Source organism: Salmo salar, chromosome 07, assembly GCF_965601325.2.
Source record: "Salmo salar chromosome 07, fSalSal1, whole genome shotgun sequence".
Classification (NCBI taxonomy): domain Eukaryota; kingdom Metazoa; phylum Chordata; class Actinopteri; order Salmoniformes; family Salmonidae; genus Salmo; species Salmo salar.
This window is the reverse complement of record NC_138297.1, coordinates 76,852,501-76,880,000: the sequence shown is the minus strand read 5'-3', so window position 1 is coordinate 76,880,000 and position 27,500 is coordinate 76,852,501. Positions and strand designations below refer to the sequence as shown.

The following is a 27,500-nucleotide window of genomic DNA, read 5'->3' as shown; positions in this document are numbered from 1 at the left end:
CTGTTCTCACCAGTAAGTATTCAGACAGGGGTAGACCTGGTCCAAGTCCGTCCAGACTATCGCTGTTCTCACCAGTAAGTATTCAGACAGGGGTAGACCTGGTCCAAGTCCGTCCAGACTATCGCTGTTCTCACCAGTAAGTATTCAGACAGGGGTAGACCTGGTCCAAGTCCGTCCAGACTATCGCTGTTCTCACCAGTAAGTATTCAGACAGGGGAAGACCTGGTCCAAGTCCGTCCAGACTGTATCTGTTCTCACCAGTAAGTATTCAGACAGGGGTAGACCTGGTCCAAGTCCGTCCAGACTGTATCTGTTCTCACCAGTAAGTATTCAGACAGGGGTAGACCTGGTCCAAGTCCGTCCAGACTATCGCTGTTCTCACCAGTAAGTATTCAGACAGGGGAAGACCTGGTCCAAGTCCGTCCAGACTGTATCTGTTCTCACCAGTAAGTATTCAGACAGGGGTAGACCTGGTCCAAGTCCGTCCAGACTGTATCTGTTCTCACCAGTAAGTATTCAGACAGGGGTAGACCTGGTCCAAGTCCGTCCAGACTATCGCTGTTCTCACCAGTAAGTATTCAGACAGGGGAAGACCTGGTCCAAGTCCGTCCAGACTATCGCTGTTCTCACCAGTAAGTATTCAGACAGGGGAAGACCTGGTCCAAGTCCGTCCAGACTATCGCTGTTCTCACCAGTAAGTATTCAGACAGGGGTAGACCTGGTCCAAGTCCGTCCAGACTATCGCTGTTCTCACCAGTAAGTATTCAGACAGGGGTAGACCTGGTCCAAGTCCGTCCAGACTGTATCTGTTCTCACCAGTAAGTATTCAGACAGGGGAAGACCTGGTCCAAGTCCGTCCAGACTGTATCTGTTCTCACCAGTAAGTATTCAGACAGGGGTAGACCTGGTCCAAGTCCGTCCAGACTGTATCTGTTCTCACCAGTAAGTATTCAGACAGGGGTAGACCTGGTCCAAGTCTGTCCAGACTGTATCTGTTCTCACCAGTAAGTATTCAGACAGGGGTAGACCTGGTCCAAGTCCGTCCAGACTATCGCTGTTCTCACCAGTAAGTATTCAGACAGGGGTAGACCTGGTCCAAGTCCGTCCAGACTGTATCTGTTCTCACCAGTAAGTATTCAGACAGGGGTAGACCTGGTCCAAGTCCGTCCAGACTGTATCTGTTCTCACCAGTAAGTATTCAGACAGGGGTAGACCTGGTCCAAGTCCGTCCAGACTATCGCTGTTCTCACCAGTAAGTATTCAGACAGGGGAAGACCTGGTCCAAGTCCGTCCAGACTGTATCTGTTCTCACCAGTAAGTATTCAGACAGGGGAAGACCTGGTTCAAGTCCGTCCAGACTATCGCTGTTCTCACCAGTAAGTATTCAGACAGGGGAAGACCTGGTCCAAGTCCGTCCAGACTATCGCTGTTCTCACCAGTAAGTATTCAGACAGGGGTAGACCTGGTCCAAGTCCGTCCAGACTATCGCTGTTCTCACCAGTAAGTATTCAGACAGGGGTAGACCTGGTCCAAGTCCGTCCAGACTATCGCTGTTCTCACCAGTAAGTATTCAGACAGGGGAAGACCTGGTCCAAGTCCGTCCAGACTGTATTTGTTCTCACCAGTAAGTATTCAGACAGGGGTAGACCTGGTCCAAGTCCGTCCAGACTGTATCTGTTCTCACCAGTAAGTATTCAGACAGGGGTAGACCTGGTCCAAGTCCGTCCAGACTATCGCTGTTCTCACCAGTAAGTATTCAGACAGGGGAAGACCTGGTCCAAGTCCGTCCAGACTGTATCTGTTCTCACCAGTAAGTATTCAGACAGGGGTAGACCTGGTCCAAGTCCGTCCAGACTGTATCTGTTCTCACCAGTAAGTATTCAGACAGGGGTAGACCTGGTCCAAGTCCGTCCAGACTATCGCTGTTCTCACCAGTAAGTATTCAGACAGGGGAAGACCTGGTCCAAGTCCGTCCAGACTATCGCTGTTCTCACCAGTAAGTATTCAGACAGGGGAAGACCTGGTCCAAGTCCGTCCAGACTATCGCTGTTCTCACCAGTAAGTATTCAGACAGGGGTAGACCTGGTCCAAGTCCGTCCAGACTATCGCTGTTCTCACCAGTAAGTATTCAGACAGGGGTAGACCTGGTCCAAGTCCGTCCAGACTGTATCTGTTCTCACCAGTAAGTATTCAGACAGGGGAAGACCTGGTCCAAGTCCGTCCAGACTGTATCTGTTCTCACCAGTAAGTATTCAGACAGGGGTAGACCTGGTCCAAGTCCGTCCAGACTGTATCTGTTCTCACCAGTAAGTATTCAGACAGGGGTAGACCTGGTCCAAGTCTGTCCAGACTGTATCTGTTCTCACCAGTAAGTATTCAGACAGGGGTAGACCTGGTCCAAGTCCGTCCAGACTATCGCTGTTCTCACCAGTAAGTATTCAGACAGGGGTAGACCTGGTCCAAGTCCGTCCAGACTGTATCTGTTCTCACCAGTAAGTATTCAGACAGGGGTAGACCTGGTCCAAGTCCGTCCAGACTGTATCTGTTCTCACCAGTAAGTATTCAGACAGGGGTAGACCTGGTCCAAGTCCGTCCAGACTATCGCTGTTCTCACCAGTAAGTATTCAGACAGGGGTAGACCTGGTCCAAGTCCGTCCAGACTATCGCTGTTCTCACCAGTAAGTATTCAGACAGGGGTAGACCTGGTCCAAGTCCGTCCAGACTATCGCTGTTCTCACCAGTAAGTATTCAGACAGGGGAAGACCTGGTCCAAGTCCGTCCAGACTGTATCTGTTCTCACCAGTAAGTATTCAGACAGGGGTAGACCTGGTCCAAGTCCGTCCAGACTGTATCTGTTCTCACCAGTAAGTATTCAGACAGGGGTAGACCTGGTCCAAGTCCGTCCAGACTATCGCTGTTCTCACCAGTAAGTATTCAGACAGGGGAAGACCTGGTCCAAGTCCGTCCAGACTGTATCTGTTCTCACCAGTAAGTATTCAGACAGGGGTAGACCTGGTCCAAGTCCGTCCAGACTGTATCTGTTCTCACCAGTAAGTATTCAGACAGGGGTAGACCTGGTCCAAGTCCGTCCAGACTATCGCTGTTCTCACCAGTAAGTATTCAGACAGGGGAAGACCTGGTCCAAGTCCGTCCAGACTATCGCTGTTCTCACCAGTAAGTATTCAGACAGGGGAAGACCTGGTCCAAGTCCGTCCAGACTATCGCTGTTCTCACCAGTAAGTATTCAGACAGGGGTAGACCTGGTCCAAGTCCGTCCAGACTATCGCTGTTCTCACCAGTAAGTATTCAGACAGGGGTAGACCTGGTCCAAGTCCGTCCAGACTGTATCTGTTCTCACCAGTAAGTATTCAGACAGGGGAAGACCTGGTCCAAGTCCGTCCAGACTGTATCTGTTCTCACCAGTAAGTATTCAGACAGGGGTAGACCTGGTCCAAGTCCGTCCAGACTGTATCTGTTCTCACCAGTAAGTATTCAGACAGGGGTAGACCTGGTCCAAGTCTGTCCAGACTGTATCTGTTCTCACCAGTAAGTATTCAGACAGGGGTAGACCTGGTCCAAGTCCGTCCAGACTATCGCTGTTCTCACCAGTAAGTATTCAGACAGGGGTAGACCTGGTCCAAGTCCGTCCAGACTGTATCTGTTCTCACCAGTAAGTATTCAGACAGGGGTAGACCTGGTCCAAGTCCGTCCAGACTGTATCTGTTCTCACCAGTAAGTATTCAGACAGGGGTAGACCTGGTCCAAGTCCGTCCAGACTATCGCTGTTCTCACCAGTAAGTATTCAGACAGGGGAAGACCTGGTCCAAGTCCGTCCAGACTGTATCTGTTCTCACCAGTAAGTATTCAGACAGGGGAAGACCTGGTTCAAGTCCGTCCAGACTATCGCTGTTCTCACCAGTAAGTATTCAGACAGGGGTAGACCTGGTCCAAGTCCGTCCAGACTGTATCTGTTCTCACCAGTAAGTATTCAGACAGGGGTAGACCTGGTCCAAGTCCGTCCAGACTATCGCTGTTCTCACCAGTAAGTATTCAGACAGGGGTAGACCTGGTCCAAGTCCGTCCAGACTATCGCTGTTCTCACCAGTAAGTATTCAGACAGGGGTAGACCTGGTCCAAGTCCGTCCAGACTATCGCTGTTCTCACCAGTAAGTATTCAGACAGGGGTAGACCTGGTCCAAGTCCGTCCAGACTATCGCTGTTCTCACCAGTAAGTATTCAGACAGGGGAAGACCTGGTCCAAGTCCGTCCAGACTGTATCTGTTCTCACCAGTAAGTATTCAGACAGGGGTAGACCTGGTCCAAGTCCGTCCAGACTGTATCTGTTCTCACCAGTAAGTATTCAGACAGGGGTAGACCTGGTCCAAGTCCGTCCAGACTATCGCTGTTCTCACCAGTAAGTATTCAGACAGGGGTAGACCTGGTCCAAGTCCGTCCAGACTATCGCTGTTCTCACCAGTAAGTATTCAGACAGGGGTAGACCTGGTCCAAGTCCGTCCAGACTGTATCTGTTCTCACCAGTAAGTATTCAGACAGGGGTAGACCTGGTTATTTCTCTCCCATTCTTCACTGTGGAGATTGTAGTGGTTGTCGTGCCCCTGACCAGGTAGTCAAGGGCACGACAACCACTGATGTGTTCTATGTTCTAGACTTCTATAAAGGAAAGACTGATGTGTTCTGTGTTCTAGACTTCTATAAAGCAGACAGTTATGTTCTGTGTTCTAGATTTCTATAAAGCAGGCATGTATGTTCTGTGTTCTAGACTTCTATAAAGCAGGCATGTATGTTCTGTGTTCTAGACTTCTATAAAGGAAAGACTTGTCGTGCCACTGACCAGGTAGTCAGTCAAGTCTGATGGTGTATCTGCTGTCTGTCCGTCCCCCCCCCCCCTGCAGAGCGGTTGTAGTGGTTGTCGTGCACCTGAGCAGGTAGTCAGTCAGGTCTGATGGTGTATCTGTTGTCTGTCCGTCCCCGTCCCCCCGCAGAGCGGTTGTAGTGGTTGTCGTGCCCCTGACCAGGTAGTCAGTCAGGTCTGATGGTGTATCTGTCCCCCCCCCCCCCCCCCCCCCCCCTGCAGAGCCGCGTCCGGTGGACAGCGTGGCGATCACAGACTACCGAGAGGCTCCAGAGACAGGCGTGGTGTTTGAGATCAGCTCCCCAGAGAACAACGTCTTCAGTCGGGTTAACATCAGCTACGCGGAGGGTCGGGAGCAGAGATCCATGCTCTATAAAGGTGAGGCCTCTGGCTGGACAGACTGGATCAATAGGTGAAGCTGAATAGCACCGTTCTGGGAATTTCTGTGTTGAATTATTTTTGAGTTGAGCGGGTCTGTTTTAGGGTCATGTTAAGGGGAAGGAACACCGATCAGACTTCGATGTTCCCTGATCACAGACACAAGTTCAAGACTAATGTGTTCTGTCCTCAAAGTTATGTTCTGTGTTCTAGACTTCTATAAAGCAGACTGGTATGTTCTATGTTATTGATTTCTATAAAGCAGACTGGTATGTTCTGTGTTATTGATTTCTATAAAGCAGACTGGTATGTTCTGTGTTCTAGACTTCTATAAAGGAAACACTGATGTGTTCTGTGTTCTAGACTTCTATAAAGGAAAGACTGATGTGTTCTATGTTATAGACTTCTATAAAGCAGACTGGTATGTTCTATGTTCTAGACTTCTATAAAGCAGACTGGTATGTTCTGTGTTCTAGACTTCTATAAAGGAAAGACTGATGTGTTCTATGTTCTAGACTTCTATAAAGGAAAGACTGTTATGTTCTGTGTTCTAGACTTCTATAAAGGAAAGACTGATGTGTTCTATGTTCTAGACTTCTATAAAGGAAAGACTGATGTGTTCTATGTTATAGACTTCTATAAAGCAGACTGGTATGTTCTGTGTTCTAGACTTCTATAAAGGAAACACTGATGTGTTCTGTGTTCTAGACTTCTATAAAGGAAAGACTGATGTGTTCTGTGTTCCAGACTTCTATAAAGGAAAGACTGATGTGTTCTATGTTCTAGACTTCTATAAAGGAAAGACTGATGTGTTCTGTGTTCTAGACTTCTATAAAGGAAAGACTGATGTGTTCTGTGTTCTAGACTTCTATCTTCTATAAAGGAAAGACCGATGTGTTCTATGTTCTAGATTTCTATAAAGGAAAGACTGATGTGTTCTATGTTCTAGACTTCTATAAAGGAAAGACTGATGTGTTCTATGTTATAGACTTCTATAAAGCAGACTGGTATGTTCTGTGTTCTAGACTTCTATAAAGGAAACACTGATGTGTTCTGTGTTCTACACTTCTATAAAGGAAAGACTGATGTGTTATGTTCTAGACTTCTATAAAGGAAAGACTGATGTGTTCTGTGTTCTAGACTTCTATCTTCTATAAAGGAAAGACCGATGTGTTCTATGTTCTAGATTTCTATAAAGGAAAGACTGATGTGTTCTATGTTCTAGATTTCTATAAAGGAAAGACTGATGTGTTCTATGTTCTAGATTTCTATAAAGGAAAGACTGATGTGTTCTATGTTCTAGATTTCTATAAAGGAAAGACCGATGTGTTCTATGTTCTAGATTTCTATAAAGGAAAGACTGATGTGTTCTATGTTCTAGATTTCTATAAAGGAAAGACTGATGTGTTCTATGTTCTAGATTTCTATAAAGGAAAGACTGATGTGTTCTATGTTCTAGATTTCTATAAAGGAAAGACTGATGTGTTCTATGTTCTAGATTTCTATAAAGGAAAGACTGATGTGTTCTATGTTCTAGATTTCTATAAAGGAAAGACTGATGTGTTCTATGTTCTAGATTTCTATAAAGGAAGACGAGGCGCTGATCGGGCTGTGTGCTATGTTCTAGACTTCTATAAAGGAAAGACTGATGTATTCTATCTTCTAGATTTCTATAAAGGAAAGACTGATGTGTTCTATGTTCTAGATTTCTATAAAGGAAAGACTGATGTGTTCTATGTTCTAGACTTCTATAAAGGAAAGACCGATGTGTTCTATGTTCTAGACTTCTATAAAGGATAGACTGATGTGTTCTATGTTCTAGATTTCTATAAAGGAAAGACTGATGTGTTCTATGTTCTAGATTTCTATAAAGGAAAGACCGATGTGTTCTATGTTCTAGATTTCTATAAAGGAAAGACGGTGTTTAAGCACTGGCTTCCTGGGACGTGTTACAGCAACATCTCCTTCCAGCTGATCTCTGAAGCTACAGTCAACAGAACCACACTGGTCCGACGCAGCGACCTGACCCATGACCCCCGGCAACACAGGACAGGTAGCTACTACATTACCCATGAACCCCGGCAACACAGGACAGGTAGCTACTACATTACCCATGAACCCCGGCAACACAGGACAGGTAGCTACTACATTACCCATGAACCCCGGCAACACAGGACAGGTATCTACTACATTACCCATGAACCCCGGCAACACAGGACAGGTATCTACTACATTACCCATGAATCCCGGCAACACAGGACAGGTATCTACTACATTACCCATGAACCCCGGCAACACAGGACAGGTATCTACTACATTACCCATGAACCCCGGCAACACAGGATAGGTAACTACTACATTACCCATGAACCCCGGCAACACAGGACAGGTAGCTACTACATTACCCATGAACCCCGGCAACACAGGACAGGTATCTACTACATTACCCATGAACCCCGGCAACACAGGATAGGTAACTACTACATTACCCATGAACCCCGGCAACACAGGACAGGTAACTACTACATTACAGGACAGGTATATTGACCAGGGAACAGACTCAGGACGTTACTGAACCAGTCTGAACCAGTCTGAACCAGTCGGGACGTTATTGAACCAGTCTGAACCGGTCTGAACCAGTCGGGACGTTATTGAACCGGTCTGAACCAGTCTGAACCAGTCGGGACGTTATTGAACCAGTCGGGTCGTTATTGAACCAGTCGGGACGTTATTGAACCAGTCGGGACGTTATTGAACCAGTCTGAACCAGTCTGAACCAGTCGGGACGTTATTGAACCAGTCGGGTCGTTATTGAACCAGTCTGAACCAGTCTGAACCAGTCGGGACGTTATTGAACCGGTCTGAACCAGTCGGGACGTTACTGAACCAGTCGGGTCGTTATTGAACCAGTCTGAACCAGTCGGGACGTTACTGAACCAGTCTGAACCGGTCTGAACCAGTCGGGACGTTATTGAACCAGTCTGAACCGGTCTGAACCAGTCGGGACGTTATTGAACCGGTCTGAACCAGTCGGGACGTTATTGAACCAGTCGGGACGTTACTGAACCAGTCGGGACGTTATTGAACCAGTCTGAACCGGTCTGAACCAGTCGGGACGTTATTGAACCGGTCTGAACCAGTCGGGACGTTATTGAACCAGTCGGGACGTTACTGAACCAGTCGGGACGTTATTGAACCAGTCTGAACCGGTCTGAACCAGTCGGGACGTTATTGAACCGGTCTGAACCAGTCGGGACGTTACTGAACCAGTCGGGACGTTACTGAACCGGTCTGAACCAGTCGGGACGTTACTGAACCAGTCGGGACGTTACTGAACCGGTCTGAACCAGTCGGGACGTTACTGAACCAGTTAAATAGCGACGTCTTTTCTATGGAGATGACAAACTAATATTAATATTTGTGTTTCCCTGCAGTGCCGAACCCCCCCCTCAACATCTCCCACAAGATCGTCCCACTCAGCCAGAGGACGCTACGAGGAGGGGTCCCTAGATCCGAGCTGGCCCAGGACACGCCCCGACGGGCGCGGGATGTCCCCCTCGTAGAGGAACAGGAATTACAGGAGAACCAAGAGATACAGGAAGTGATCTCAGAGGAAGTGGTGGGCGGAACCACCCGGGTCTCCGACAGCTCTACGGGCTATGCCACCTCCGTCTCTAACACGAACGCCACAGAAGAAGAGAACGCCACGCAGCCCTATTGGCCGGAGCCCTACGGTAGTCCCTCCCCTACGGACGGAGACGAGGAGTTTGTGAACGCCGTGGTTACGGAGTACGAGGACTCCTCCAACGAGCCGGGCTCTGCCATGGACGTGCCCTCGGACACCTCCGTCACCCCAACCCGATTTCCCCCCATACTGCTGGAGCTACGCTGGCTACCCCCTCGACCACCCACCACGTACGACGGATTCAACATCTACGTCTACAGAGACGGTAAAGCTAAAGGCCGCTACGCTGGGCGATAAGATCCAAGACCAGATTTACAAAGACTCTCAGAAAAGGAGTGTTGATATAAGAATGACTTTTATAGATCATAATGAATGGGACTGATCTTAGATCAGTACTCCTGGAGTAAGGGGCTCTAATGTTGTCATATGAAGGTAATAGCTGAATGGTATTTGTTATGACCTGTGCTGTTTCATCGTCTCTGAGCCCCGTCTCTCTCTCACCTGTCCTCAGGCAACTCCACGGAGACGGCCGCGGTGGACGAGAACACTCACGAGTTCTTCACGGAGCTGACAGAACCGGGTACCTACAGAGTCCGGGTCACCACCCTGAGCTCTACAGGAGACTGTGAGGCCAGGGAGAGCACCGCCAATACAGGGCTGACCTTCTATCTCAGTATGTATAGCCTGACCTTAACCCTGACCTTAACCCTGACCTTAACCCTGACCTTAACCCTGACCCTAACCCTGACCTTAACCCTGACCCTAACCCTGACCTTAACACTGACCTTTACCCTGACCCTAACCCTGACCCTAACCGTGACCTTAACCCTGACCTTAACCCTGACCCTAACCCTGACCCTAACCCTGACCTTAACCCTGACCCTAACCCTGACCCTGACCTTAACCCTGACCTTAACCCTGACCCTGACCTTAACCCTGACCTTAACCCTGACCCTAACCCTGACCCTGACCCTGACCCTAACCCTGACCTTAACCCTGACCCTGACCTTAACCCTGACCCTAACCCTAACCCTGACCTTAACCCTGAGCTTAACCCTGACCTTAACCCTGACCTTAACCCTGACCTTAACCCTGACCTTAACCCTGACCTTAACCCTGACCCTGACCCTAACCCTGACCTTAACACTGACCTTTACCCTGACCTTAACCCTGACCTTAAACCTGACCTTAACCCTAACCCTGACCTTAACCCTGACCTTAACACTGACCTTAACCCTGACCCTGACCTTAACCCTGACCCTAACCCTAACCCTGACCTTAACCCTGACCTTAACACTGACCTTTACCCTGACCTTAACCCTGACCTTAACCCTGACCCTAACCCTAACCCTGACCTTTACCCTGACCTTAACACTGACCTTAACCCTGACCCTGACCTTAACCCTGACCTTAACCCTGACCCTAACACTGACCTTAACCCTAACCCTGACCCTAACCCTGACCTTAACACTGACCTTTACCCTGACCCTGACCTTAACCCTGACCTTAACCCTGACCATAACCCTGACCTTAACCCTGACCTTAACCCTGACCTTAACACTGACCTTTACCCTGACCTTTACCCTGACCTTAACCCTGACCTTAACCCTGACCCTAACACTGACCTTAACCCTGACCCTGACCTTAACCTTAACCCTAACACTGACCCTGACCCTAACCTTAACCCTAACACTGACCTTAACCCTGACCCTGACCCTAACCCTGACCTTAACCCTGACCTTAACCCTGAGCTTAACCCTGACCTTAACCCTGACCCTGACCTTAACCCTGACCCTAACCCTGACCCTAACCCTAACACTGACCTTAACCCTGACCCTGACCCTAACCTTAACCCTAACACTGACCTTAACCCTGACCCTGACCCTAACCCTGACCTTAACCCTGACCTTAACCCTGACCTTAACCCTGACCCTGACCTTAACCCTGACCCTAACCCTGACCCTAACCCTAACACTGACCTTAACCCTGACCCTGACCCTAACCTTGACCCTAACCCTGACCTTAACCCTGACCTTAACCCTGAGCTTAACCCTGACCTTAACCCTGACCTTAACCCTGACCTTAACCCTGACCTTAACCCTGACCCTGACCTTAACCCTGACCTTAACCCTGACCTTAACCCTGACCTTAACCCTGACCTTAACCCTGACCTTAACCCTGACCTTAACCCTGACCCTGACCCTAACCCTGACCTTAACCCTGACCTTAACCCTGACCTTAACCCTGACCTTAACCCTGACCTTAACCCTGACCTTAACCCTGACCTTAACCCTGACCTTAACCCTGACCTACCTACCCTGACCCTAACCCTGACCTTAACCCTGACCTTTACCCTGACCTTAACCCTGAGCTTAACCCTGACCTTAACCCTGACCTTAACCCTGACCCTGACCCTAACCCTGACCTTAACCCTGACCTTTACCCTGACCTTAACCCTGACCTTAACCCTGACCCTAACCCTAACCCTGACCTTAACCCTGACCTTAACCCTGACCTTAACCCTGACCCTGACCTTAACCCTGACCTTAACCCTGACCCTAACCCTGACCTTAACCCTGACCTTAACCCTGACCTTAACCCTGACCCTGACCCTGACCTTGACCCTAACCCTGACCTTAACCCTGACCCTGACCCTGACCTTAACCCTGACCTTAACCCTGACCCTGACCCTGACCTTAACCCTGACCTTAACACTGACCTTTACCGTGACCTTAACCCTAACCCTAACCCTGACCTTAACCCTGACCCTGACCTTAACCCTGACCTTAACCCTAACACTGACCTTAACCCTGACCCTGACCTTAACCCTGACCTTAACCCTGACCTTAACCCTGACCCTGACCTTAACCCTGACCTTAACCCTAACACTGACCTTAACCCTGACCCTGACCTTAACCCTGACCTTAACCCTGACCATAACCCTGACCTTAACCCTGACCTTAACCCTGACCTTAACCCTGACCTTAACCCTGACCTTAACCCTGACCCTAACACTGACCTTTACCCTGACCCTGACCTTAACCCTGACCTTAACCCTGACCTTAACCCTGACCCTAACCCTGACCTTAACCCTGAGCTTAACCCTGACCTTAACCCTAACACTGACCCTAACCCTAACACTGACCCTAACCTTGACCCTAACACTGACCCTAACCCTGACCCTGACCCTAACCCTAACCCTGACCCTGACCCTAAAACTGAAACTCTGTGTTTTACTGTACATGTTTTAATTGTGAAATAAAATCCCAAATCAACCAATGAATCCCCCAGGCCCCAGTGGAGAGGTGCTGGAGCAGCCCCAGGAGCGACCCCAGGGTGTCAGTATCAGGCTGCTGGGCACCAGTACTGCTGCGGTGTCCTGGGCCCTGTCCTCTGAGAGCCACAACGGCAGCCTGGTGTCTGTCCTGTCTCTAACCTGCCTCCGGCCCAGCCTCGGCCAGCGCATGGAGAGCACGTACTGCAGCGAGGTAAGACTGACTAACCAGCTGGGTCTACGTAGCTGTTTCACAACCCTTTATAACTAACCTGCTAGGTCTACGTAGCTGTTTCATAACCCTTTATAACTAACCTGCTAGGTCTACGTAGCTGTTTCATAACCCTTTATAACTAACCTGCTAGGTCTACGTAGCTGTTTCATAACCCTTTATAACTAACCTGCTAGGTCTACGTAGCTGTTTCATAACCCTTTATAACTAACCTGCTAGGTCTACATAGCTGTTTCATAAACCTCTACATATCTGTTTCATAACCCTTTATAACTAACCTGCTAGTCTACATATCTGTTTCATAACCCTTTATAACCAACCTGCTAGTCTACATAGATGTTTCATAACCCTTTATAACTAACCTGCTAGTCTACATAGCTGTTTCATAACCCTTTATAACTAACCTGCTAGTCTACATAGCTGTTTCATAACCCTTTATAACTAACCTGCTAGTCTACATATCTGTTTCATAAACCTCTACATATCTGTTTCATAACCCTTTATAACTAACCTGCTAGTCTACATATCTGTTTCATAACCCTTTATAACTAACCTGCTAGTCTACATATCTGTTTCATAACCCTTTATAACTAACCTGCTAGTCTACATAGCTGTTTCATAACCCTTTATAACTAACCTGCTAGTCTACATAGCTGTTTCATAACCCTTTATAACTAACCTGCTAGTCTACATATCTGTTTCATAAACCTCTACATATCTGTTTCATAACCCTTTATAACTAACCTGCTAGTCTACATATCTGTTTCATAACCCTTTATAACTAACCTGCTAGTCTACATATCTGTTTCATAACCCTTTATAACTAACCTGCTAGTCTACATAGCTGTTTCATAACCCTTTATAACTAACCTGCTAGTCTACATAGCTGTTTCATAACCCTTTATAACTAACCTGCTAGTCTACATAGCTGTTTCATAACCCTTTATAACTAACCTGCTAGTCTACATATCTGTTTCATAACCCTTTATAACTAACCTGCTAGTCTACATAGCTGTTTCATAACCCTTTATAACTAACCTGCTAGTCTACATAGCTGTTTCATAACCCTTTATAACTAACCTGCTAGTCTACATAGCTGTTTCATAACCCTCTACATAGCTTTTTCATAACTCTTTATAACTAACCTGCTAGTCTACATAGCTGTTTCATAACCCTTTATAACTAACCTGCTAGTCTACATAGCTGTTCACAACCCTTTAGAGAGGTTCATTCCAGAGGAGAGTGCTTTAAACAGAAGTACATTGGAAACACTGAGATGGGGTAAAGAAAGCCTTACTAATGGGCTGGTTATGTCCAGTTTATCACCACTACCCTCTCTGATACCTGTTCCTGTCCACCTATCAATATACTGATACAGTTTATCACCACTACCCTCTCTGATACCTGTTCCTGTCCCTGTCCACCTATCAATATACTGATACAGTTTATCACCACTACCCTCTCTGATACCTGTTCCTGTCCTGTCCACCTATCAATATACTGATACAGTTTATCTCCACTACCCTCTCTGATACCTGTTCCTGTCCCTGTCCACCTATCAATATACTGATACAGTTTATCACCACTACCCTCTCTGATACCTGTTCCTGTCCCTGTCCACCTATCAATATACTGATACAGTTTATCTCCACTACCCTCTCTGATACCTGTTCCTGTCCCTGTCCACCTATCAATATACTGATACAGTTTATCACCACTACCCTCTCTGATACCTGTTCCTGTTCCTGTCCACCTATCAATATACTGATACAGTTTATCACCACTACCCTCTCTGATACCTGTTCCTGTCCCTGTCCACCTATCAATATACTGATACAGTTTATCACCACTACCCTCTCTGATACCTGTTCCTGTCCCTGTCCACCTATCAATATACTGATACAGTTTATCACCACTACCCTCTCTGATACCTGTTCCTGTCCCTGTCCACCTATCAATATACTGATACAGTTTATCACCACTACCCTCTCTGATACCTGTTCCTGTTCCTGTCCCTGTCCACCTATCAATATACTGATACAGTTTATCACCACTACCCTCTCTGATACCTGTTCCTGTTCCTGTCCACCTATCAATATACTGATACAGTTTATCACCACTACCCTCTCTGATACCTGTTCCTGTCCCTGTCCACCTATCAATATACTGATACAGTTTATCACCACTACCCTCTCTGATACCTGTTCCTGTTCCTGTCCACCTATCAATATACTGATACAGTTTATCACCACTACCCTCTCTGATACCTGTTCCTGTCCCTGTCCACCTATCAATATACTGATACAGTTTATCACCACTACCCTCTCTGATACCTGTTCCTGTTCCTGTCCACCTATCAATATACTGATACAGTTTATCACCACTACCCTCTCTGATACCTGTTCCTGTCCCTGTCCACCTATCAATATACTGATACAGTTTATCACCACTACCCTCTCTGATACCTGTTCCTGTCCCTGTCCACCTATCAATATACTGATACAGTTTATCACCACTACCCTCTCTGATACCTGTTCCTGTCCCTGTCCACCTATCAATATACTGATACAGTTTATCACCACTACCCTCTCTGATACCTGTTCCTGTCCCTGTCCACCTATCAATATACTGATACAGTTTATCACCACTACCCTCTCTGATACCTGTTCCTGTCCCTGTCCACCTATCAATATACTGATACAGTTTATCACCACTACCCTCTCTGATACCTGTTCCTGTCCCTGTCCACCTATCAATATACTGATACAGTTTATCACCACTACCCTCTCTGATACCTGTTCCTGTTCCTGTCCACCTATCAATATACTGATACAGTTTATCACCACTACCCTCTCTGATACCTGTTCCTGTCCCTGTCCACCTATCAATATACTGATACAGTTTATCACCACTACCCTCTCTGATACCTGTTCCTGTCCCTGTCCACCTATCAATATACTGATACAGTTTATCACCACTACCCTCTCTGATACCTGTTCCTGTCCCTGTCCACCTATCAATATACTGATACAGTTTATCACCACTACCCTCTCTGATACCTGTTCCTGTTCCTGTCCACCTATCAATATACTGATACAGTTTATCACCACTACCCTCTCTGATACCTGTTCCTGTCCACCTATCAATATACTGATACAGTTTATCACCACTACCCTCTCTGATACCTGTTCCTGTTCCTGTCCACCTATCAATATACTGATACAGTTTATCACCACTACCCTCTCTGATACCTGTTCCTGTCCCTGTCCACCTATCAATATACTGATACAGTTTATCACCACTACCCTCTCTGATACCTGTTCCTGTTCCTGTCCACCTATCAATATACTGATACAGTTTATCACCACTACCCTCTCTGATACCTGTTCCTGTCCCTGTCCACCTATCAATATACTGATACAGTTTATCACCACTACCCTCTCTGATACCTGTTCCTGTCCCTGTCCACCTATCAATATACTGATACAGTTTATCACCACTACCCTCTCTGATACCTGTTCCTGTCCTGTCCCTGTCCACCTATCAATATACTGATACAGTTTATCACCACTACCCTCTCTGATACCTGTTCCTGTTCCTGTCCACCTATCAATATACTGATACAGTTTATCACCACTACCCTCTCTGATACCTGTTCCTGTCCCTGTCCACCTATCAATATACTGATACAGTTTATCACCACTACCCTCTCTGATACCTGTTCCTGTCCCTGTCCACCTATCAATATACTGATACAGTTTATCACCACTACCCTCTCTGATACCTGTTCCTGTCCCTGTCCACCTATCAATATACTGATACAGTTTATCACCACTACCCTCTCTGATACCTGTTCCTGTCCCTGTCCACCTATCAATATACTGATACAGTTTATCACCACTACCCTCTCTGATACCTGTTCCTGTCCCTGTCCACCTATCAATATACTGATACAGTTTATCACCACTACCCTCTCTGATACCTGTTCCTGTCCACCTATCAATATACTGATACAGTTTATCACCACTACCCTCTCTGATACCTGTTCCTGTCCCTGTCCACCTATCAATATACTGATACAGTTTATCACCACTACCCTCTCTGATACCTGTTCCTGTCCCTGTCCACCTATCAATATACTGATACAGTTTATCACCACTACCCTCTCTGATACCTGTTCCTGTCCCTGTCCACCTATCAATATACTGATACAGTTTATCACCACTACCCTCTCTGATACCTGTTCCTGTCCCTGTCCACCTATCAATATACTGATACAGTTTATCACCACTACCCTCTCTGATACCTGTTCCTGTCCACCTATCAATATACTGATACAGTTTATCCCACTACCCTCTCTGATACCTGTTCCTGTCCACCTATCAATATACTGATACAGTTTATCACCACTACCCTCTCTGATACCTGTTCCTGTCCCTGTCCACCTATCAATATACTGATACAGTTTATCACCACTACCCTCTCTGATACCTGTTCCTGTCCCTGTCCACCTATCAATATACTGATACAGTTTATCTCCACTACCCTCTCTGATACCTGTTCCTGTCCACCTATCAATATACTGATACAGTTTATCACCACTACCCTCTCTGATACCTGTTCCTGTCCCTGTTCCTGTCCACCTATCAATATACTGATACAGTTTATCACCACTACCCTCTCTGATACCTGTTCCTGTCCTGTGATTGGTTACAGGAGAACACGACCAGTGACATCCTCTCCAACCTGACTCCAGGTGCCCAGTACAGAGTGGTGGTGTACCATACTAACGGTCCGCTCATCAGCCCTCCTTCCGAACCTGTTATTATCGACATCGGTGAGTCCCTCAGACACTATACTACCTGGACTGGTGTCTCAGACACTATACTACCTGGACTGGTGTCTCAGACACTATACTACCTGGACTGGTCTCTCAGACACTATACTACCTGGACTGGTCTCTCAGTCCCTCAGACACTATACTACCTGGACTGGTGTCTCAGACACTATACTACCTGGACTGGTGTCTCAGACACTATACTACCTGGACTGGTGTCTCAGACACTATACTACCTGGACTGGTGTCTCAGACACTATACTACCTGGACTGGTGTCTCAGTCCCTCAGACACTATACTACCTGGACTGGTGTCTCAGACACTATACTACCTGGACTGGTCTCTCAGTCCCTCAGACACTATACTACCTGGACTGGTCTCTCAGACACTATACTACCTGGACTGGTGTCTCAGACACTATACTACCTGGACTGGTGTCTCAGACACTATACTACCTGGACTGGTCTCTCAGTCCCTCAGACACTATACTACCTGGACTGGTCTCTCAGTCCCTCAGACACTATACTACCTGGACTGGTGTCTCAGTCCCTCAGACACTATACTACCTGGACTGGTGTCTCAGTCTCTCAGACACTATACTACCTGGACTGGTGTCTCAGACACTATACTACCTGGACTGGTGTCTCAGTCCCTCAGACACTATACTACCTGGACTGGTGTCTCAGACACTATACTACCTGGACTGGTGTCTCAGACACTCAGACACTATACTACCTGGACTGGTCTCTCAGTCCCTCAGACACTATACTACCTAGACTGGTGTCTCAGTCCCTCAGACACTATACTACCTGGACTGGTGTCTCAGACCCTCAGACACTATACTACCTGGACTGGTCTCTCAGACCCTCAGACACTATACTACCTGGACTGGTGTCTCAGACACTATACTACCTGGACTGGTCTCTCAGACCCTCAGACACTATACTACCTGGACTGGTGTCTCAGACCCTCAGACACTATACTACCTGGACTGGTGTCTCAGACACTATACTACCTGGACTGGTGTCTCAGACACTATACTACCTGGACTGGTGTCTCAGACACTATACTACCTGGACTGGTGTCTCAGTCCCTCAGACACTATACTACCTGGACTGGTGTCTCAGACACTATACTACCTGGACTGGTGTCTCAGACACTATACTACCTGGACTGGTGTCTCAGACCCTCAGACACTATACTACCTGGACTGGTGTGTCAGTCCCTCAGACACTATACTACCTGGACTGGTGTCTCAGACACTATACTACCTGGACTGGTGTCTCAGTCCTCAGACACTATACTACCTGGACTGGTGTCTCAGACACTATACTACCTGGACTGGTGTCTCAGACACTATACTACCTGGACTGGTGTCTCAGTCCCTCAGACACTATACTACCTGGACTGGTGTCTCAGTCCCTCAGACACTATACTACCTGGACTGGTGTCTCAGACACTATACTACCTGGACTGGTGTCTCAGACACTATACTACCTGGACTGGTGTCTCAGACCCTCAGACACTATACTACCTGGACTGGTGTCTCAGACACTATACTACCTGGACTGGTGTCTCAGTCCCTCAGACACTATACTACCTGGACTGGTGTCTCAGACACTATACTACCTGGACTGGTCTCTCAGTCCCTCAGACACTATACTACCTGGACTGGTGTCTCAGTCCCTCAGACACTATACTACCTGGACTGGTCGTCTCAGCTCCCTCAGACACTATACTACCTGGACTGGTGTCTCAGACACTATACTACCTGGACTGGTGTCTCAGTCCCTCAGACACTATACTACCTGGACTGGTGTCTCAGACACTATACTACCTGGACTGGTGTCTCAGACACTATACTACCTGGACTGGTGTCTCAGACACTATACTACCTGGACTGGTGTCTCAGACACTATACTACCTGGACTGGTGTCTCAGACCCTCAGACACTATACTACCTGGACTGGTGTCTCAGACACTATACTACCTGGACTGGTGTCTCAGTCCCTCAGACACTATACTACCTGGACTGGTGTCTCAGACACTATACTACCTGGACTGGTGTCTCAGTCCCTCAGACACTATACTACCTGGACTGGTGTCTCAGTCCCTCAGACACTATACTACCTGGACTGGTGTCTCAGACACTATACTACCTGGACTGGTGTCTCAGTCCCTCAGACACTATACTACCTGGACTGGTCTCTCAGTCCCTCAGACACTATACTACCTGGACTGGTGTCTCAGTCCCTCAGACACTATACTACCTGGACTGGTGTCTCAGACACTATACTACCTGGACTGGTGTCTCAGTCCCTCAGACACTATACTACCTGGACTGGTTCTCAGTCCCTCAGACACTATACTACCTGGACTGGTGTCTCAGACACTATACTACCTGGACTGGTGTCTCAGTCCCTCAGACACTATACTACCTGGACTGGTCTCTCAGTCCCTCAGACACTATACTACCTGGACTGGTGTCTCAGTCCCTCAGACACTATACTACCTGGACTGGTGTCTCAGTCCCTCAGACACTATACTACCTGGACTGGTGTCTCAGTCCCTCAGACACTATACTACCTGGACTGGTGTCTCAGACACTATACTACCTGGACTGGTGTCTCAGACACTATACTACCTGGACTGGTGTCTCAGTCCCTCAGACACTATACTACCTGGACTGGTGTCTCAGACACTATACTACCTGGACTGGTGTCTCAGACACTATACTACCTGGACTGGTGTCTCAGTCCCTCAGACACTATACTACCTGGACTGGTGTCTCAGACACTATACTACCTGGACTGGTGTCTCAGTCCCTCAGACACTATACTACCTGGACTGGTTCTCAGTCCCTCAGACACTATACTACCTGGACTGGTGTCTCAGACACTATACTACCTGGACTGGTGTCTCAGACACTATACTACCTGGACTGGTGTCTCAGTCCCTCAGACACTATACTACCTGGACTGGTGTCTCAGACACTATACTACCTGGACTGGTGTCTCAGACACTATACTACCTGGACTGGTGTCTCAGACACTATACTACCTGGACTGGTGTCTCAGACACTATACTACCTGGACTGGTGTCTCAGTCCCTCAGACACTATACTACCTGGACTGGTGTCTCAGACACTATACTACCTGGACTGGTCTCTCAGTCCCTCAGACACTATACTACCTGGACTGGTGTCTCAGTCCCTCAGCACTATACTACCTGGACTGGTGTCTCAGACACTATACTACCTGGACTGGTGTCTCAGTCCCTCAGACACTATACTACCTGGACTGGTGTCTCAGACACTATACTACCTGGACTGGTGTGCTCAGTCCCTCAGACACTATACTACCTGGACTGGTGTCTCAGACACTATACTACCTGGACTGGTGTCTCAGATCCCTCAGACACTATACTACCTGGACTGGTGTCTCAGTCCCTCAGACACTATACTACCTGGACTGGTGTCTCAGACACTATACTACCTGGACTGGTGTCTCAGTCCCTCAGACACTATACTACCTGGACTGGTCTCTCAGTCCCTCAGACACTATACTACCTGGACTGGTGTCTCAGACACTATACTACCTGGACTGGTGTCTCAGACACTATACTACCTGGACTGGTGTCTCAGTCCCTCAGACACTATACTACCTGGACTGGTGTCTCAGTCACACTATACTACCTGGACTGGTGTCTCAGACACTATACTACCTGGACTGGTGTCTCAGTCCCTCAGACACTATACTACCTGGACTGGTGTCTCAGACACTATACTACCTGGACTGGTGTCTCAGACACTATACTACCTGGACTGGTGTCTCAGTCCCTCAGACACTATACTACCTGGACTGGTGTCTCAGACACTATACTACCTGGACTGGTGTCCCTCAGACACTATACTACCTGGACTGGTGTCTCAGTCCCTCAGACACTATACTACCTGGACTGGTTTCAGTCCCTCAGACACTATACTACCTGGACTGGTGTCTCAGACACTATACTACCTGGACTGGTGTCTCAGTCCCTCAGACACTATACTACCTGGACTGGTGTCTCAGACACTATACTACCTGGACTGGTGTCTCAGACACTATACTACCTGGACTGGTGTCTCAGTCCCTCAGACACTATACTACCTGGACTGGTGTCTCAGACACTATACTACCTGGACTGGTGTCTCAGTCCCTCAGACACTATACTACCTGGACTGGTGTCTCAGTCCCTCAGACACTATACTACCTGGACTGGTGTCTCAGTCCCTCAGACACTATACTACCTGGACTGGTGTCTCAGACACTATACTACCTGGACTGGTGTCTCAGACCCTCAGACACTATACTACCTGGACTGGTGTCTCAGACACTATACTACCTGGACTGGTGTCTCAGTCCCTCAGACACTATACTACCTGGACTGGTGTCTCAGTCCCTCAGACACTATACTACCTGGACTGGTGTCTCAGACACTATACTACCTGGACTGGTGTCTCAGTCCCTCAGACACTATACTACCTGGACTGGTGTCTCAGACACTATACTACCTGGACTGGTGTCTCAGTCCCTCAGACACTATACTACCTGGACTGGTGTCTCAGACACTATACTACCTGGACTGGTGCCTCAGACACTATACTACCTGGACTGGTGTCTCAGTCCCTCAGACACTATACTACCTGGACTGGTGTCTCAGACACTATACTACCTGGACTGGTGTCTCAGACACTATACTACCTGGACTGGTGTCTCAGACACTATACTACCTGGACTGGTGTCTCAACCTCAGACACTATACTACCTGGACTGGTGTCTCAGACACTATACTACCTGGACTGGTGTCTCAGTCCCTCAGACACTATACTACCTGGACTGGTGTCTCAGACACTATACTACCTGGACTGGTGTCTCAGACCCTCAGACACTATACTACCTGGACTGGTGTCTCAGACACTATACTACCTGGACTGGTCTCTCAGTCCCTCAGACACTATACTACCTGGACTGGTGTCTCAGTCCCTCAGACACTATACTACCTGGACTGGTGTCTCAGACACTATACTACCTGGACTGGTGTCTCAGTCCCTCAGACACTATACTACCTGGACTGGTGTCTCAGACACTATACTACCTGGACTGGTCTCTCAGTCCCTCAGACACTATACTACCTGGACTGGTGTCTCAGACACTATACTACCTGGACTGGTGTCTCAGACCCTCAGACACTATACTACCTGGACTGGTGTCTCAGACACTATACTACCTGGACTGGTGTCTCAGACACTATACTACCTGGACTGGTGTCTCAGTCCCTCAGACACTATACTACCTGGACTGGTGTCTCAGACACTATACTACCTGGACTGGTCTCTCAGTCCCTCAGACACTATACTACCTGGACTGGTGTCTCAGACACAATACTACCTGGACTGGTGTCCGCCTCAGACACTATACTACCTGGACTGGTCTCTCAGTCCCTCAGACACTATACTACCTGGACTGGTGTCTCAGACACTATACTACCTGGACTGGTCTCTCAGTCCCTCAGACACTATACTACCTGGACTGGTGTCTCAGACACTATACTACCTGGACTGGTGTCTCAGACACTATACTACCTGGACTGGTGTCTCAGACCCTCAGACACTATACTACCTGGACTGGTGTCTCAGACCCTCAGACACTATACTACCTGGACTGGTGTTTCAGTCCCTCAGACACTATACTACCTGGACTGGTGTCTCAGACACAATACTACCTGGACTGGTGTCTCAGACACTCAGACACTATACTACCTGGACTGGTCTCTCAGTCCCTCAGACACTATACTACCTGGACTGGTGTCTCAGTCCCTCAGACACCCTATTCCCTATGTAGTGCTCTACTGTTGACCAGGGCCCATAGGGGGTAGTGCTCTACTGTTGACCAGGGCCCATAGGGGGTAGTGCTCTACTGTTGACCAGGGCCCATAGGGGGTAGTGCTCTACTGTTGACCAGGGCCCATAGGGGGTAGTGCTCTACTGTTGACCAGGGCCCATAGGGGGTAGTGCTCTACTGTTGACCAGGGCCCATAGGGGGTAGTGCTCTACTGTTGACCAGGGCCCATAGGGGGTAGTGCACTACTGTTGACCAGGGCCCATAGGGGGTAGTGCTCTACTGTTGACCAGGGCCCATAGGGGGTAGTGCTCTACTGTTGACCAGGGCCCATAGGGGGTAGTGCTCTACTGTTGACCAGGGCCCATAGGGGGTAGTGCTCTACTGTTGACCAGGGCCCATAGAGGGGGTAGTGCTCTACTGTTGACCAGGGCCCATAGGGGGTAGTGCTCTACTGTTGACCAGGGCCCATAGGGGGTAGTGCTCTACTGTTGACCAGGGCCCATAGGGGGTAGTGCTCTACTGTTGACCAGGGCCCATAGGGGGTAGTGCTCTACTGTTGACCAGGGCCCATTGGGGGTAGTGCTCTACTGTTGACCAGGGCCCATAGGGGGTAGTGCTCTACTGTTGACCAGGGCCCATAGGGGGTAGTGCTCTACTGTTGACCAGGGCCCATAGGGGGTAGTGCTCTACTGTTGACCAGGGCCCATAGGGGGTAGTGCTCTACTGTTGACCAGGGCCCATAGGGGGTAGTGCTCTACTGTTGACCAGGGCCCATAGGGGGTAGTGCTCTACTGTTGACCAGGGCCCATAGGGGTAGTGCTCTACTGTTGACCAGGGCCCATAGGGGGTAGTGCTCTACTGTTGACCAGGGCCCATAGGGGGTAGTGCTCTACTGTTGACCAGGGCCCATAGGGGGTAGTGCTCTACTGTTGACCAGGGCCCATAGGGGGTAGTGCTCTACTGTTGACCAGGGCCCATAGAGGGTAGTGCTCTACTGTTGACCAGGGCCCATAGGGGGTAGTGCTCTACTGTTGACCAGGGCCCATAGGGGGTAGTGCTCTACTGTTGACCAGGGCCCATAGGGGGTAGTGCTCTACTGTTGACCAGGGCCCATAGGGGGTAGTGCTCTACTGTTGACCAGGGCCCATAGGGGGTAGTGCTCTACTGTTGACCAGGGCCCATAGGGGGTAGTGCTCTACTGTTGACCAGGGCCCATAGAGGGGGTAGTGCTCTACTGTTGACCAGGGCCCATAGGGGGTAGTGCTCTACTGTTGACCAGGGCCCATAGGGGTAGTGCTCTACTGTTGACCAGGGCCCATAGGGGGTAGTGCTCTACTGTTGACCAGGGCCCATAGGGGTAGTGCTCATGGATTGGCTGAATCAGCTTGTAGTCCCTCCCCTCTGCTTTGGTTTTTGGATTTTAATCAGCTGTCTGTAGCCTGATGTTGGTTCTGATTGGCTGCCTGGTTTGTCTGTCTGTCCCCCCAGAGCCAACGGGAGTGCGGGAGCTGGTGGTGTATTCTCTGAGCCCGACTGCAGTCATCCTGTCGTGGCAGAGGCCGTACCACGTGGCGTTCAGGAAGTACGTCCTGCAGACGTTCTTCTTCAACCCTGTCACGCTGGCCTCCGAGTGGACCACGTACTACGAGATCGCTGCTACCGCCTCAGTCATCGCATCCGTGGTAACTAGCCCCGCCCCTGACCCCAGCCAATCACCTGCTGCCTGACGCAGGGCCTTTAGCCAATCACCTGTCTGCTTGAAGCAGGGTCACTAGGTTCACCCCTCCTCTAGCTCTCTCTTTCTCTCCTCTCCTCTCTCTCCCTCCATACTCCAGAGAGACACAGATCTGTTGCTGGTCTGGTACTGTGGTTGTCCCCTGTTTTAACCTCTATGGGCTAGGTGGGACGCTAGCGTGCCACCCGTGGTGCACTCCATCAACAGCAGGTGCATTTCAAGAGCGGCAAATTTGAATCCAAATAAATGTCAAAATTCAAATTTTTCAAACATACAACTATTTTACACCCTTTGAAAGATAAACATCTCCTTAATCTAACCACGTTTTACGATTTCAAAAAGGTTTTACGGCGAAAGCATAAATTTAGAGTATGTTAGGACAGTACATTTACAAGAGTTGTGTGTAATGTTTTGTCAATTCAAAGACAGGGTCACCAAAACCATAAAACCAGCTAAAATGATGCACTAACCTTTTACAATCTCCATCAGATGACACTCCTAGGACATTATGTTAGACAATGCATGCATTTTTAGTTCTATCAAGTTCATATTTATATCCAAAAACAGCGTTTTACTATGGTATTGATGTTGAGGAAATCGTTTCCCTCCAATAACCGGCAGTCAAGTCAGCGTCACAAATTAAATAATTAAAATTAGAAAACATTGGTAAAATATTATATTGTCATTTAAAGAATTATAGATTTACATCTCTTGAACGCAATCAACTTGCCAGATTTAAAAATAACCTTACTGGGAAATCACACTTTGCAATAATCTGAGCACTGCGCCCAGAAAAATACGCGTTGCGATACAGACTAGACGTCATGTTGGGGAGATCTAAAATCGAAAATACTATGTAAATAATCCATTACCTTTGATTCTCTTCATCAGATGTCACTTCCAGGTATCACAGGTCCATAACGAATGTAGTTTTGTTCAAAAAAGCTCATCATTTATGTCCAAAAATCTCCGTCTTGTTAGCACATGATCTAAGCCAGCCGGACTTCTCGTCATGAACGAGGGGAAAAAATATATTTACGTTCGTTCAAACATGTCAAACGTTGTATAGCATAAATCATTAGGGCCTTTTTTAACCAGAACATGAATAATATTCAAGGTGGACGAATGCATACTCTTTTATAACGTATTGGAACGAGGGTACCCAACATGAACTCGCGCGCCAGGTGTCTAATGGGACATCATCGTTCCATGGCTCTTGTTCGGTCAGATCTCCCTCCAGAAGACTCAAAACACTTTGTAAAGGCTGGTGACATCTAGTGGAAGCAATAGGAAGTGCCAAAATATTCCTCAGCCCCTGTGTTTTTCAATGGGATAGGTTTAAAGGTAATACAACACATCAGGTATCCACTTCCTGTCAGAAAATGTCTCAGGGTTTTGCCTGCCAAATTAGTTCTGTTATACTCACAGACACCATTCAAACAGTTTTAGAAACTTTAGAGTGTTTTCTATCCATATATAATACGTATATGCATATTCTAGTTACTGGGTAGGATTAGTAACCAGATTAAATCGGGTACATTTTTTTTATCCAGACGTGCAAATGCTGCCCCCTAGCCCTAACAGGTTAACAGATCTCTCTCTCCCTCCCTCCCTACTCCAGAGAGACACAGATCTGTTGCTGGTCTGGTACTGTGGTTGTCCCCTGTTTTAGCAGATCTCTCTCTCCCTCCCTCCCTACTCCAGAGAGACACAGATCTGTTGCTGGTCTGGTACTGTGGTTGTCCCCTGTTTTAACAGATCTCTCCCCTCTCTCCCTCCCTCCCTACTCCAGAGAGACACAGATCTGTTGCTGGTCTGGTACTGTGGTTGTCCCCTGTTTTAGCAGATCTCTCCCCTCTCTCCCTCTCTCCCTACTCCAGAGAGACACAGATCTGTTGCTGGTCTGGTACTGTGGTTGTCCCCTGTTTTAGCAGACAAGTCGTGCTATTTTATGTTAGATCACATGACCCACTAGGCTCTGAGCATTGCTAACCTAACGTAGCAGGTGTAAACGAAACGCCTGAGAGGGATTCCTCACGTTCTGATCACGACGAGAAAACAGTAACTGTCGGGGGAGGTTCTCTTCTACATTTTACATTTACATTTTAGTCATTTAGCAGACGCTCTTATCCAGAGCGACTTACAGTTGTGAATGCATACATTTCATAACATTTCATTTTCATTTCATGCATTTAAAAAAAAAAATGTTTTGTACTGGCCCCCCGTGGGAATCGAACCCACAACCCTGGCGTTGCACACACCATGCTGGCGTTGCAAACACCATGCTCTACCAACTGAGCCAATCCAGTAAGTGTGGAGGAGTTAAAATGGAGTGTCTGGAAACCATTTCAGAGAGTACATTAGCATGTGTCCTAGCTAGCTGTGGTCTTGTTAGTATAGACCACTTCAGAGAGTACGTTAGCATGTGTCCTAGCTAGCTGTGGTCTTGTTAGTATAAACCCATTCAGAGAGTACATTAGCATGTGTCCTAGCTAGCTGTGGTCTTGTTAGTATAAACCCATTCAGAGAGTACATTAGCATGTGTCCTAGCTAGCTGTGGTCTTGTTAGTATAGACCACTTCAGAGAGTACGTTAGCATGTGTC

At 47.9% G+C, this 27,500-nt stretch overlaps 1 protein-coding gene across 4 annotated transcripts in view; it reads left to right on the top strand.

Annotated features, from left to right (window-relative positions):
- ptpro (protein tyrosine phosphatase receptor type O) overlaps positions 1-27,500 on the top strand; it is a 129,791-nt gene that overhangs the window by 40,870 nt on the left and 61,421 nt on the right. For 2 of the 4 annotated variants that reach the window (XM_082978124.1, XM_082978123.1), the window contains exons 1-7: positions 5,102-5,251; positions 7,152-7,304; positions 8,686-9,201; positions 9,448-9,609; positions 12,228-12,424; positions 17,159-17,279; positions 24,650-24,843. In XM_082978124.1, coding sequence (XP_082834250.1) covers positions 5,239-5,251; positions 7,152-7,304; positions 8,686-9,201; positions 9,448-9,609; positions 12,228-12,424; positions 17,159-17,279; positions 24,650-24,843 — 1,356 coding nt within the window. In that variant the 5' untranslated portion in view covers positions 5,102-5,238. The other 2 variants (XM_082978126.1, XM_082978125.1) reach the window with 2 other exon arrangements.